This window comes from Pelophylax lessonae (genome assembly GCF_965119305.1).
Source record: "Pelophylax lessonae genome assembly, chromosome: 1".
NCBI lineage: Eukaryota > Metazoa > Chordata > Amphibia > Anura > Ranidae > Pelophylax > Pelophylax lessonae.
Genome location: NC_138768.1, coordinates 879,756,755 through 879,772,339, shown reverse-complemented (window position 1 = coordinate 879,772,339; position 15,585 = coordinate 879,756,755). Strand labels below are relative to the sequence as shown.

The 15,585-nt window shown below is 45.9% G+C and overlaps 2 protein-coding genes across 2 annotated transcripts in view; both read right to left on the bottom strand.

Annotated features, from left to right (window-relative positions):
- The window catches only part of LOC309550555 (receptor-type tyrosine-protein phosphatase kappa-like), a 408,935-nt gene that overhangs the window by 203,779 nt on the left and 189,571 nt on the right, over positions 1-15,585 (bottom strand). The window lies entirely within an intron of this gene.
- Positions 1-15,585, bottom strand: part of LOC309562012 (receptor-type tyrosine-protein phosphatase alpha-like) — a 57,895-nt gene that overhangs the window by 35,581 nt on the left and 6,729 nt on the right. Inside the window, exons 5-9 of the mRNA XM_082266110.1 lie at positions 12,458-12,528; positions 12,323-12,359; positions 10,590-10,687; positions 2,504-2,620; positions 483-637 (exon numbers count right to left, since the gene is read on the bottom strand). Of these exons, the coding sequence (XP_082122236.1) occupies positions 483-637; positions 2,504-2,620; positions 10,590-10,687; positions 12,323-12,359; positions 12,458-12,528 (478 nt within the window). The remainder of the gene's footprint in view (positions 1-482; positions 638-2,503; positions 2,621-10,589; positions 10,688-12,322; positions 12,360-12,457; positions 12,529-15,585) is intronic.

The window sequence follows — 15,585 nt, the reverse complement described above, 5'->3', positions numbered from 1 at the left end:
GCGATACAGCCTGCAAGCTGGTGGTTGGTTGCTAGGACTGTCCTGTATCCTAACAACCAATCACCGGCTTGTTAACTGGGGCAGCCCTCGCCCTTCATCCAGAGCAATCCTGCCTCCCACAGAGGAATGACAGCAGCTCTTAAGTCAAGGGACCGCGGTCAGCCATGATGCCTGGTGTAACAGGGAGGCCGCCTGGGCCCCCCTGGAATTGGGGTTGAGTTGCAATTGCAACCCCTGCGACCCCCTGCCACCACATATATACATTATCTGATCGACAAGAAGGTTAACGATAGAAGAGCTTGCTCTCTTTTACATGTACTTAGTAATAAACACTTGGCAGGGCTTCAAGCTCTTCTTCTGTACACAAATCCAGTATATAAATTTCATAGCATTTCCACAAACATTGAGAATAATTTTATTTGATATTTTTATACTGAACAATATATCTGTCCCATGACTGCAAACTATACCTAGCACCATACCTGCAGTGTACAATGATGGGTCCGGACCCGGGAGTGTTAGATTTGTTCATCAGCTCTATCAGCTGCACCAGGTCTGATGTGTTCCTGGGCACCCCATGGTCTGGCCAGCGCAGGTACTGCAGATGCTCCACCGTAATCTGCACCGTAGACTGCACCTGGACCAGAGAAATGTGCATTAGATGGCATTGTATCCATATTACAGGAGGAGAATATGAGGGATCTACTGGCAGAATTACCAGGTAATAGAAAAGGATTGCAGGGGGGACTAAAAAAAAAATAGACTTGTGTGTTCATGCAGCTTACAGATCACATCATATATATTATTTTTGTGTTTTCTCGCTTTAACGACTCAAAAATACAGGATGTGCTACGCATGCCCAAAAATACATTGCTGATTCCCCATTGCCATGTCCCCCAAAGCCATTTTAGTTCCCTGTAAATACAGCAGTTCTGGCAGCTGCTGCTCCCCAAAAACAGACCGACAATGTTATAAACATTAATCAAAGAGAGCATAACATTGTTTATAAACATTGATCAGACGGGAGATAGAGAGATAAAAAGTAACATTGTTTATAAACATTGATCAGACGGGAGATAGAGAGATACAAAGTAACATTGTTTATAAACATTGATCAGACTGGATATAGAGAGATACAGAGTAACATTGTGTATAAACATTGATAAGACAGGAGATACAAAGTACATAAATATGTAGCGCTAACCATCAATGAGCATAAACCAATGTGCACAATACAATTAATAAATCAATATACATATACATGTAAGATGAACAAACAGGCATATCCAGTAGTAAAATCATTCGTAGTAATGAGATCAGTGGCGTCTCCGCGCTCATGAATACAAAAAAGCCGGCTAAAGGGGAGCGTCGCGTCTGGTACCGCCCGGCGCGTTTCGTCACAGGTTGACGTCATCTTGGGCGCCCCAGACGTGGTTCCTCTTCACTTTTACACATTTTATTGTGGATTTTCTTTTTCACTTAAGGACTTTATATGGACACTACATGTTTTTTTCCATTATCATGCACATGTCTATATGTATATTGATTTATTAATTTTATTGTGCACATTGGTTTATGCTCATTGATGGTTAGCGCTACATATTTATGTACATTTTTGTTTGGATCTCTCTATAGGTTTATGTTTGCTGCTTTCCAATCTGTCACGGAATTGATTAGACAGGAGTTAGAGAGATACAAAGTAACATTGTTTATAAACATTGATCAGATAGGAGATAGAGAGATACAAAGTAACATTGTTTATAAACATTGATCAGACGGGAGATAGAGAGATACAAAGTAACATTGTTTATAAACATTGATCAGACAGGATAGAGAGATACAAAGTAACATTGTTTATAAACCTTGATCAGACAGGAGATAGAGAGATACAAAGTAACATTGCTTATAAACATTGATCAGGCGGGAGATAGAGAGATATAAAGTAACATTTTTTTATAAACATTGATCAGCCAGGAGATTGACAGATACAAAGTAACATTGTTTATAAACATTGATCAGATAGGAGATAGAGAGATACAAAGTAACATTGTTACTTTTCTGTCTACTCATTTGTATTCATTTACAGATCAAAGGGATGAGTTTCTCTCTGCGCGAGTCTGTTGAAGTATAGTGAAAAGCAAAAATACATTTTAAAAAAAATAAAATTTGGTTCTGTAACCCCTTATCAACATTTAGTTTACCCTAATCAGCCCTGATAAACTCATTCTTTCCTTTATCTTTCAAGTTCAGTTTCCTAAAGGTTTTTTTTATTATTTTATTAATTATTAATATTTAAACTTTTTAGTTTTTGTTTTGTTTGGTAATAGTTTTAATGCCACAGTTTAAAAAGAACAAAAATGCTAAAAAAAAACGTTTTTAATTTGTAATTCATTTTGCCATGCTTTGTTGAATAATTTTAGTGCCATTTTAATGGGACAAATTATATAATTTTTGGTTCTTTTAAATATTTTCTTTTTTTAGGATTGCTTAAAAAAATCTTTACCTTTTTCAGGCTAAAGCTGTGGATGGTGATGGCTCCAGTCTGGATGATTTTCTGAACAGAAACTGTGATGTCACCGTAGGTCTGACTCTCCTCTGGCCAGTAGCACTCACATTTTACCTGAGGAGATTTAATATTTAAAAGTCAGATGGTTTGAGACATTTATCAATAAATCGGAAGTGCAGACATACTGTATATAAAGGGACACAAAAATCAATAAAGCTCTGTAATCATTAATACATGAGATTTATAAATACAAGCAGTGTAAGCACTTGAATGTGTCCTGGTATCATCTTTTTGCATTCTCTGTACAGCAGAGGTCAGACTGGAGGCAGGACAAGCAGCACCAAAGGCCAATTAGTTTACGTGTTGACCAGGAGAATAGTGTTGAGCGAACACGGACTGTATTATTCGTGTTCGTACCGAATAATTGGATTTTTGTTACCCGAACACGGACCCGAAAACTTTACTGTATGTTCGGGTTTAAAATCCGTGTTCGGTCATTTTATTTCCTGTTTTGTATGTAATGGCGCGCTTTTAATGGCGGGCTTTCAACAGCCAATCAACAAGCGTTTAACTGGTGTGCCTTAAGCCATCCCAGCCATGCCTACTAATGTATTAGTAGCTGTGATTGGCCATCTGAAGCATGTGACCATGTCTTTATAAGTTCGAGAGCCCCCAGCGCGCTGCGTCATTCTGCTGTAGTTTAGGGACAGAGCACACATCATACGTGCTGGCTGTTGATTAGGGACAGACAGTGATTATGTGAAAAATTGTGTCCGAAAAGAATGCAGGGACAGGAGTTAAGGCAGGGAAAGTTATTAGAGCATTTTAGGGCGAGGCTGGAGATTAGGCAGGGTCAGTCTACATCGATTTTGCTGTGTGGGGGGTGGTGCAGTGAACGATCTTATTGAGCATATTAGGAACAGGCTGGAGATTAGGCAGGGACAGTCTACATCGATTTTGCTGTGTGGGGGGTGGTGCAGTGAACAATCTTTTTGCCCTCACTTGAGCCCACTGAGGAGGAGGGAGAAAAAAAAATCTATTTTTATCAGTCAGTTGTGTGCAGCGTTCATCTTAGATCTATTTTACTACACGTTAAAAGGGATTTTTTTTTCCCCCTTCATAGCCTTTTTGCTCACATGTGCTATTGAGTGATTTTCAATTTTATACACTTTTTTTCTATTCCACTATTCAATATACACCCTTTTGGGTTAAAAAAATTAAATTGTGGCATAGTCTGTACTAATCTATTTAAAAATTACAAACTTAAAGGGGAATTTTCTTTTTTTTCCCCTTCATAGCCTGCTGCAGAGCTGACTGTGACATAAGACACTGCTGTGTTCACATGTGCTATTGAAAAATAACCAATTTTATATCATATTTTCTATTCCGCTATTCAATCTACACCCTTTGGGGTAAAAATAATTAAATTGCAGCATAGTCTGTATCGGTACGTGTGAGATACACCTTTCCAATTTTTGGGGTGCATCTTCCACCACCGAGGATTGCAGGGTGCTTCAGTTTGCCTCCTGCCTGTTCCGAACTCCTCCTACTCCTCATCCTGCCTTTAGGGTACAAAAAATAGTAATCGGGGCCTAGTCTGGGTCTGTACGTGTGAGATACATACACCTTTTGATATCATATTTTCTATTCCGCTATTCAATCTACACCCTTGGGGTAAAAATAATTAATTTGCGGCATAGTCTGTATCGGTACGTGTGAGATACACCTTCCAAATTTTTGGGGCGCATCTTCCACCGCCGAGGATTGCAGGGTGCTTCAGTTTGCCTCCTGCCTGTTCCGAACTCCTCCTACTCCTCATCCTGCCTTTAGGGTACAAAAAATAGTAATCGGGGCCTAGTCTGGGTCTGTACGTGTGAGATAGATACACCTTTTGATATCATATTTTCTATTCCGCTATTCAATCTACACCCTTTGGGGTAAAAAGAATTAAATTGCAGCATAGTCTGTATCGTACATGTGAGATACACCTTTCCAATTTTTGGGGCACATCTTCCACCGCCGAGGATTGCAGGGTGCTTCAGTTTGCCTCCTGTTCCGAACTCCTCCTACTCCTTATCCTGCCTTTAGGGTACAAAAAATAGTAATCGGGGCCTAGTCTGGGTTTGTACGTGTGAGATACACCGTTTTATAAAATTTTTCTTATTCCGCTATTCAATATACACCCTTTTGGAGTATAAAAAATTTAATTACGGCATAGTCTGTATCGGTACGTGTGAGATACACCTTTTAAATTTGTTTGGCGCATCTCCTTCCACCGCCGAGGATTGCAGGGCGCTTCAGTTTGCCTCCTGTTCCGAACTCCTCCTACTCCTCTTCCTCATCCTCCCTTTAGGGTACAAAAAATTGTAATCGGGGCCTAGTCTGTGTTTGTACGTGTGAGATACACCGTTTTATAACATTTTTTCTATTCCGCTATTCAATATACACCCTTTTGGGGTGAAAAAAATGAAATTACGGCATAGTCTGTATCGGTACGTGTGAGATACACCTTTTAAATTTGTTTGGCGCATCTCCTTCCACCGCCAAGGATTGCAGGGCGCTTCAGTTTGCCTCCTGTTCCGAACTCCTCCTACTCCTCTTCCTCATCCTCCCTTTAGGGTACAAAAAATTGTAATCGGGGCCTAGTCTGTGTTTGTACGTGTGAGATACACCGTTTTATAACATTTTTTCTATTCCGCTATTCAATATACACCCTTTTGGGGTGAAAAAAATGAAATTACGGCATAGTCTGTATCGGTACGTGTGAGATACACCTTTTAAATTTGTTTGGCGCATCTCCTTCCACCGCCAAGGATTGCAGGGCGCTTCAGTTTGCCTCCTGTTCCGAACTCCTCCTACTCCTCTTCCTCATCCTCCCTTTAGGGTACAAAAAATTGTAATCGGGGCCTAGTCTGTGTTTGTACGTGTGAGATAAACCGTTTTATATCCTTTTTTCTATTCCGCTATTCAATATACACCCTTTTGGGGTGAAAAAAAATTAAATTTGCTGCATACTTTGCATATTTGACTGTGAGATACACCCGTTGTATTTGTATACTGTTTTTCTATTCCGCTATTTAATAAACACCCTTTTGGGGTAAAAAAATAAAATTGCGGCACAGTTTGCATATTTGACTGTGAGATACACCCGTGCGATACTGTTGTTGTTTTGTTCCGCTATTCAATAAACACCTTTCTAGGGCAAGATCATAAATTACAGAAATATGAGGAGACCGTCAAATAGGGGCCGTGGCCTGGGTCGTGGTGCTGCTGGTAGAGCTCCTGTTGCAAGGAGAGGACGTGGTCGATCTGTGCCAGCTACACGCACAAGTGAAACACCTTACTCAAGTGTGAGTAGGCGACAGAACCTGCAGCAGTATTTGGTAGGGCATCATGCGCCTCTAGAAGTGATGAGGCCAGAACAAGTAGAGGCGATAGTAGATTGGTTTGCTGCTGACAGTGCCTCCAGTTCCTTCACATTGTCTCCCACCCAGTCTACTGCAGAAAGGTCAGAGTTGGCACCTGCAGCCGATGTCCAACCGTCTTTCACCTCACCCCCTTGCAAATCAGGCAAGCAGTCTGAACCCCAAGTCATGCAGCAGTCTCTTCTTCTTTTTGATGACTCTGTCAGCAGGGTTTCCCAGGGCCATCCACCTAGCCCTGCCCCAGAAGTGGAAGAGATTGAGTGCAGCGATGCCCAACCACTTATTTCTCAAGATGAGTACATGGAAGGACCATCGCAGCACGTCTCCGATGATGACGAAACGCAGGTGCCAACTGTGGAATTGTGGAGGCCGACAAGGAGGGCAGGGGTGAAGACTGGGTGGAAGATGATGTGGAGGACGATGAGGTCCTCGACCCCACATGGAATGAAGGTCATGCAGGTGACCTGAGTAGTTTGGAGGAAGAGGCGGTGGTCGCACAGAGCCACCAGCACAGCAGAAGAGGGAGAAGGGTGCAGAAGCGGAGCGGCCGTGCCCCAGACACTACGCCTGCTACTGCCCAACGCAACAAGGGACCGAGCGCACCAAAGCCAGCTCAAAGGAGTTCTCTAGCGTGGAAGTTCTTCAGAAAATGTGCTGATGACAGGACACGAGTGGTTTGCACCCTGTGCAGTCAGAGCCTGAAGCGAGGCATAAACCTTCTCAACCTGAGCACAACCTGCATGATCAGGCATCTAAGTGCAAAGCACGAGCTGCAGTGGAGTAGACACCTTCAAAACCAAGAAAGGTCTCTGGCTCCTCCTGCTTCCTCTTCTGCTGCAGTCTCGACCTCTTCATCCACCTCTGTAGTGATACCGGCACCTGCCACCCCGGAAAACAGACGATCTGTCAGCAACACCACCACCTGGGTCACCAACCATCTCCACAATGTCTCGTGGAAGCATTCAGCTTTCCATCTACCAAACACTTCAGAGGAAGAGGAAGTATCCCCCTACCCACCCGCGATCCCTGGCCCTGAATGCCAGCATTTCAAAATTCTTGGCCTTTGAAATGCTGTCATTCCGTCTGGTGGAGACGCACGGTTTTTAAAGCCTTATGTCAGTGGCTGTCCCACAGTACATCATGCCCAGCCGCCACTACTTTTCCAGGCAAGCCATCCCTTCCCTGCACAACCAAGTGGGGGAAAAAATCAGGTGTGCACTGCGCAACGCCATCTGTGCCAAGGTCCGCCTAACTGCCGATACATGGACCAGTAAGCACGGTCAGGGGCGTTATATCTCCCTAACGGCACACTTGATAAATGCAGTGGCGGATGGGCCTGAGGCGGAGAGCAATTTGGCGCATGTCCTTCCACCACCGAGGATTGCAGGGCGCTTCAGTTTGCCTCCTGTTCCTAACTCCTCCTACTCCGCTTCCTCATCCTCTACCGCCTCCTCATCCGGTCAGCGTAACACCTTCACCACCAAATTCAGCACAGCCAGGGGTAAACGACAGCAGGCAGTTTTAAAACTTGCCTGTTTGGGGGAAAACCACACACAGCGCAGGAGTTGTGGAGGAGCATGGAACAGCAGACAAATGAGTGGTTGCTGCCAGCGAGCCTCAAGCCCGGCACGGTGGTGTGTGATAACGGGCGAAATCTCATAGCAGCTCTGGGCCTAGCCGGTTTGACGCACATCCCTTGCCTGGCGCATGTGTTGAATTTGGTGGTGCAGAGGTTCCTTAAAAATTACCCCGATATGTCAGAGCTGCTGCAGAAAGCGCGGGCCGTCTGTGCGCACTTTCGGCGTTCTTACCCTACTGCTGCTCGCCTGTCAGCGCTGCAGCGTAACTTCGGCCTTCCCGCTCACCGCCTCATATGTGACGTGCCCACAAGGTGGAACTCCACCTTACACATGCTGGAAAGACTGTGCGAGCAGTAGCAGGCCATAGTGGAGTTTCAGCTGCAGCACGCACACGTGAGTCGCTCTGAGGAACAGCACCACTTCACCACCAATAACTGGGCCTCCATGCGAGACCTGTGTGCTTTGTTGCGCTTTTTTGAGTACTCCACCAACATGGCCAGTGCCAATGACGCCGTTGTCAGCTTAACTATCCCACTTCTATGCCTCCTTCAAAAAACGATTCGGGCGATGATGGAAGAGGATGTGGCACAGGATGAGGAGGAGGAGGATGAAGAGGTAACATTTCCAAGGCTTTCAGGGCAGTCATTCGCAAGTGGCTCCGAGGGTGGGTTCCTGCACCCACAAATGCCAGGGACACAATTGTCCAGCAGGGGCACAGTTCTGGAGGATGAGGAGGATGAGGAGGAGGAGGAGGAGGAGATGGAACCATGTTCACAGCAGGGTGGCACCCAGGCCAGCTCATGGCCATCACTGGTGCGTGGCTGGGGGGATACAGAGGACACAGACGATACACCTCCCACAGAGGACAGCCTTTCGTTGCCTCTGGGCAGCCTGGCACACATGAGCAATTACATGCTGCAGTGTCTGCACAACGACCGCCGAGTTGCCCACATTCTAACTTGTGCTGATTACTGGGTGGCCACGCTGCTGGATCCCCGTTACAAGGACAACGTACCGTCCTTCATTCACTCACTGGAGCGCGATCGCAAGATGCGCGAGTACAAGCGCACGCTGGTAGACGCGATGCTGCTGGCATTCCCACCTGACAGCGGGGCCACAGTGGAAGCACAAGGCCAAGGCAGAGGAGGAGGAGGAAGAGGTCGCCAACTTAACCAGGGCACCGCCAGCACCTCAGCAGGCAGGGTTAGCATGGCTGAAATGTGGAAAAGCTTTGTCAGCACGCCACAACAAACAGCAGCACCAGCAGCTCATATGGAACGTCTTAGCAGGAGGCAGCATTTCACCAACATGGTGGAGCAGTATGTGTGCACACGCCTACATGTAGTGAATGACGGGTCTGCTCCCTTCAACTTCTGGGTCTCCAAATTGGGCACATGGCCTGAGCTTGCCCTTTACGCCTTGGAGGTGCTGGCGTGCCCTGCAGCCAGTGTATTATCTGAACGTGTATTTAGCACGGCTGGGGGCGTTATCACAGACAAGCGCAGCCGCCTGTCCAGAGACAATGTGGACAAGCTCACGTTCATTAAAATGAACCAGGCATGGATCCCACAGGACTTTTCCGTACCTTGTGCAGAATAGAGATGGATACCGACCTTACCCAGCCATTGTTCTATTTTTGATCTTTCTCACTCTTGGGGTGTACCCTCATTTAAAATGACTGAAAAAAAGCAGTGTTGGCTACCTCGTCCTCCTCCACCGCCGCTTCCACCTACACCGCCACATCCACCACCACCTCAACCTCCCTCCTACTCCATATGGGCCTCGTCCTTCACAGATGAAGAAAATTGTTTTATTTTTCTGTTTTCTTTTGTTATCCCTATCCACATTTGTTTGCAGAGCACTTGCCATGCTCTTAACTACGTTTTGCTGCCATTTGCAGCACTCTAGCCCTTTCCATTGGTGTTTTAGAGCCATTTTAGTGCCTGAAAGTTCGGGTCCCCATTGACTTCAATGGGGTTCGGTGTCCGGGTAAAGTTCGGAAAAAGTCTGGAACATGGACCCGGACTTTTTTTTCAAGTTCGGCCGAACCCGACGAACACGGACATCCAGGTGTCCTCTCAACTCTACAGGAGAATACTGATAGGAGCTTAGAACAGAGTAAAAGAGAGTTGAGGTCATCACTGTGCTACTTCTCCTTCACTCCCAGGTCATTCACTGCCAGTCAGGGACTGGGGGCGGGTCCATGACAGCCTTGGGCTCCAAGGAAGTGGGTTGTGTGATGCTTTCCATCATTAAACCCAGGAGAACATCTAGTAGTGGAACCATCTCAGTCCCAAGGTCCACCATCTCATTATCATGGCACATTATCTCATTATGACCCATCACCACAGCTTCAGTGTCCAAGTATCAACTTCACAGTTCACCATCTCATTTTTAGGGTCCACTATCTCAGTATCATTGCCCATCATCTCAGCCTCCAGGTCCACTATCTCAGTTTAATGGTCTACCATCCCAGTCCAAAGGTCCACCATCTCATTATCATGGTACATCCCATTTCCCTTTTTCCCGATTGATAAAATATTCTGAATTTGAATAATCTCACTTTGGCCGATCACCTTAGTGTCAGGGTCCACATCTCAACTTTACAGTCCGCCATCGCACTTTTAGGATCCACCATCTCAGTCCTAAGGTCCGCAATCTCATTATCATGGCCCATCATCTCATCATCAAGGTCCATTATCTCAGTCAAATGGTCTACCATCTCCTCACATGGCCCATCACCTCATTATCATGGCCCATCATCTCAATATGGCCCAACATCTCAGCTTCAGGGTCCACATTACAAGTTTGTTTTACCAACTCATTCTTAGGGTCCACCATCTCAGTCCCAAGGTCCAACATCTCATTATCATGGCCCATCATCTCATCATCAGGGTCCACTATCTCAGTCAAATGGTCTACCATCTCATCACATGGCCCATCACCTCATTATCATGGCCCATCATCTCATTATGGCGCATCACCTCATTATCATGGCCCATCAACTCATTATAGCCCATCACCTCAGCTTTAAGGTCCAAATCTAAATCCTCACTCCTTCATCACTCCTTATCTCACCTTGTTCTGTTCCTTTAGTCCTGTCAGCATCACAATCACGGAACTGTTCTCCTGCCACACCATGCTCCAGAAGTCTGCCAGAGTCTCAGAAAGGGGACCTGAAAGAAGAGTAATAAGTCTGAAATAGATTATCATAAAACATTCTATAGGAACACCGCAGACAGGAATCATTATACTATACCACTCTGCTGTTATAAAAAAAAAAAAAAGCCCAGTGCACAAGACACTGGGCTGTACAGATCTCCTCCACCCCAGTGTTGGAGGATATATTAATTTATCATGTAGAGCCTTATCTGGTGCATAGTATAATAGGCAGAGCTTTATCTGAAGCCAAATTACAATAGGGCGGCTTTGTGCACCCTACTTTTGTGTTTTTATCTAGATGTATTCCTGCCACCCAGAGGATCCATGGAAAGCAGCAGCACCCTGTGACTTGTCTAGTTATCACTGTAACGGATCAACCGGCACCCCGACTGGGTACCTCCATTGACGGATGCTCCTAGTGCTTTCTGAGGGCTCCAAGCACTCCACCAGACACCATAACCACCTCAGACCCCACGAACCGAAGCAGCTTGGTTGGGGGTCTCGCCATCTCCTACCTACCCTGGACCTACGACAAGGCTCCAGGTTCCTGTGGGTGAACCTCTCTTTCCCCAGAGAGTGCAGCAGAAACAAGCTCTTACAAGAGCTTAGTAATTATCCAAGGGAGTATGAAGAGCATAGCAATCCCTTGTAGCAGATTCACCCAATAAGAGACAGGACTCTAGATTAAGGGTAAGCAGGAACTCAAAATGGTTTATTCAAACACATGCACAAAGAGATATAAAGTACACTGTGGGACAATCCCCCTTCCCCCTTAGCAGTCAATCCACATACACCTATACATCCCATAATAGGTTTATCTTAAGGCAGACAGAAAAAATAGAACAATGGAATACAGGCACTTACCAATAACAAACCCCACCCCACCTCACTATCTAGCAAGGGTCTATGAGACACTCCTGCAATTTTCTAGCAATCTGAAAATACATATACAGAGCCTTATCTGGTGCACAGTATAATATACAGAGCCTTATCTGGTGCACAGTATAATATACAGAGTCTTATCTGGTGCACAGTATGATATACAGAGCCTTATCTGGTGCACAGTATAATATACAGAGCCCTATCTGGTGCACAGTATAATATACAGAGTCTTATCTGGTGCACAGTATAATATACAGAGCCTTATCTGGTGCATAGTATAATATACAGAGCCTTATCTGGTGCACAGTATAATATACAGAGCCTTATCTGGTGCACAGTATAATATACAGAGCCTTATCTGGTGCACAGTATAATATACAGAGCCTTATCTGGTGCACAGTATAATATACAGAGCCCTATCTGGTGCACAGTATAATATGCAGAGCCTTATCTGGTGCACAGTATAATATACAGAGCCTTATCTGGTGCACAGTATAATATACAGAGCCTTATCTGGTGCACAGTATAATATACAGAGCCTTATCTGGTGCACAGTATAATATACAGAGCCTTATCTGGTGCACAGTATAATATACAGAGCCCTATCTGGTGCACAGTATAATATGCAGAGTCTTATCTGGTGCACAGTATAATATACAGAGTCTTATCTGGTGCCCAGTATAATATACAGAGCCCTATCTGGTGCACAGTATAATATACAGAGTCTTATCTGGTGCACAGTATAATATGTATGAATGGTCACTCACCTTGTGTTGCTATGTATAATTTTGGAGCTTTGTATCCCTGGAAAATAAGACATTTTACAGTCATATACACAGATATTGTACAGCTTTATAGAGCATGTAGGTGTATTACAAATCTGGGCAGAGCTCATTACTTACGTCAATGTAGGAGGCGTTTATATAATCTGATCTGGAGGGCCTGGACCTCAGCACCACCCGAGAATCATCATCTGTATAACAAAGACAGAATCTGAGTCATGATACCCATAGACGGCACATTTGTATAATGAGAGTTTAAACACACTGCTGATCAGAATATTGAGACTATAGTAGGATGCGAGATGGTCTCGGGACTTCTGTCACTCTGCCAGACTGTGCCCCCTTCTGGAGGCCCAGTTGGGGTTCCCTTTGGGGCTGAGAACTTGGGGACTCTTCTAGACTCTTAGCTGCCACCCATGGACTTTGTGGATTATCGCCAGATCATGGACTGTAAGGGATTACTTGCTATCTCTGGATTCACTGTCTAAATGGACTCTTGCCTTGGTGGGATTGCTTGTGTAGCAGGTTTTCCAGGCCTGTGGCCTGATGTGGGTCTGCCATTGTTACCGGTTACCTCTCAAGCCCATGCGAGCTGCAACCCTGGGTGTGAGAACTGAGACATGGATGACTCTGGCATCTTGGTTTTGTGGTTTTTATTGTAGAAAAGGGGATGGGAGAAGGGAATGAGTGGGATACTCCTTTAGGCTTAACTAATTACACTTGGGACTTAATCCTAGAAAAATGCCATTTGGCACTTCCTTGATGCCAGCCAATGTTTACTAACACTGAGAACACACTATAGCTTGATAGAAGTGCTGGATCCTCGACAATAAGTCCAGAAGACCCAAGACTGTAAATTGTAGAATACCTGACACTGCTGTACTGCAAAGTCACTTAATACTCCCCTCCCGCCTTGCACTGGCTTGAGGTAGATTTCTGTAAAGCTGCAACTCTCAACGGTCACACTCTGTCCAATTCAGGGCTCATATGCAGGTGCCCCCTTTAACCTTGAACTCTTCGGGGTTCACTGACTATATATCCCCCTCTATAACTTCAGGGTCCTCAACCTAGGTACCCCCTTTCAGCTAGCTGGCACTGGATCCCAGAACCTCTTCGGAGTGGTCCCCTCTGACTCTGGCAGACCCCCAGGGGCAATCCACAGTACTCACAACCTGTGCAGGCTTTCCTGGGACTGGACCCCTCTCTGCTCCGCAGGCTCTCGGCACACCGGATCCCCTCAGCTCAACTCTCTCTGGATTCTCAAGTGACACCCGCTTCCTCAGACAGGAGGAGAGACAGCCGTTCTCTCCCTCCTGGGACTCTGCTCCCGCCAAAGACACTGTGTCACGCACTGCCCCCAAACCTATACCCACTCCCAGAATCCTTTGCAGCATAATCTGCCTTCTGGGGTAGTTACAAGCTTGGATGTGTCCCCTGATTTGGCTTCCCACACTGCCCTATGAGAAGCCTCTCACAGGAGCCAGTGGGGATACTTCTCCCCTCAGCAGGCACATCTGGAAGCCCTGACACCCTACCTAACAAATCACAGCCCTGCTGTTAGGCAGACAAGGCCCACTATACATTTACCTAGCACCTACCTGTAGGGTGCTACACCTGAATGAACTTTCCAACTGCCTAAGGTATAGTCACTTTTTGGGGCACTTAGAGAACTCTGTACAGGAAAATAGGTGATTGGTGAAGTTGCTTTGGAAGAACTGTTCCTGTATGCCTTTGCACTACTTCTGTAAAGACTGTTGCTATTTCTCAAAAAGCAGGTCTGAGGTCTCTCAAAGGGATGCAATGCACGGCATAATAAAAGAACAGGGCTTGTAACAAGGGATGAACACTACCAAAGGTTCACGAGTGGAAAATTCTGAAAGTAAAAGATCTAATCGCCATTACCATGAGTAACCAGTGCATTGTTTGGTGCTTAAGATGCCAGCTGGCGTGTGTACAGTGTGACTAGGCAAGGATGACGGCATGCTCTGGTAGCAAGGAGTTACTAAGTGCACCCCCCTTAGTGGCCAGTGCCCCATGCCCAGGACCGAACCAGCAGCACGGAGCCCCCATGTATCTAGCTGCATGTCGGGGGAGAGAAAGTGCAAGAGGATCCTCAATAGCATGTCACCGGAAGTGAGGTGGCATCAAACCTGGGCTGGAGAGTGGGATACAGGCTCCACAGTATACCCTCACAAATGCTGCACCATGGAAGGAAGTCTGTGTACAGTTAGTCAAGTGTAACGTCACTGTGAAGGTAATTGTGCCACAACATGTGCTCGCTTCTATGTTGGAGTGCCGCCTTAATGCAGATTTCTCTTGACCGCGGCCACCTACATGCTTGGGTATTAGCAAGTGAAGACTCTAGAGTTACCCTTTAGGGTGCCTTAAGCCCCGCTCACACAGTTTCTGTTTCTTAGTATCGGAGCACAGTAATTGTACTTCACTGCTTGCATTATCTCACTGCCAGTCTATGGTCACAACCCTACAGACACATACTGTATATCAGTGGCGGCTAATGCTCAATATTTTTTGGGGGTGGCAAACAAACCTGGCCCCCTCACTCTTGCACTACCGCCACTCCCCCGCAGGAGACAGAGGGGAAGGCGGCAATCGGCGGCATCACCTTAGGAGGCTGGTGATGAGGTGGTCCTGTATCTAAAGTAGGGCTCCTGGAGTCTTAAGGAGGCTGTTGCTGCCCCTCCACCTGCTACTCCTCACTCCAGCTTGCCGAGGTAAGAGTCTGGGCCATTGCTTCTTCTCCCAGCCAAACAAGTGGGTCCTGAGACCCGATTGGCTGGGAGTCCTAAAGACTCACTGGCCAATCGGGTCTCCTATCAGCTTCCTGATTGGCCGGGAGGAGAAGCAGAAAGACATTAGCGTTAATTAATTCGCTAATGTCACACAACTGGGTGGGCTCAGGGCGCAGTGCTCTGCACCCCGAGCCCACCCTTTTTTGAAGCCAATTAAAACCTCAGGCTCTAATCATGTGCTTCAAAAAAGAAAACCCCCATTGAAATCCATGTGTCCGGAGCCCTGAATGTAGTTTAGGGACCAGGCACATGGAATAGGGGGACGGTGCCCCATGCCCCTAATGAAGCGGCCGTAAAGGGGAGCTGGGATGGTTGTATGGAGATTTGTCAATGCATAAAGTTACATTGTATACAATAGATATTTTTGGGGGATTTTATAGCATAGATATCTATTAATTGTTAGATTTTAGGATCATGTGCTGTTTTAGAAGCTAAGCC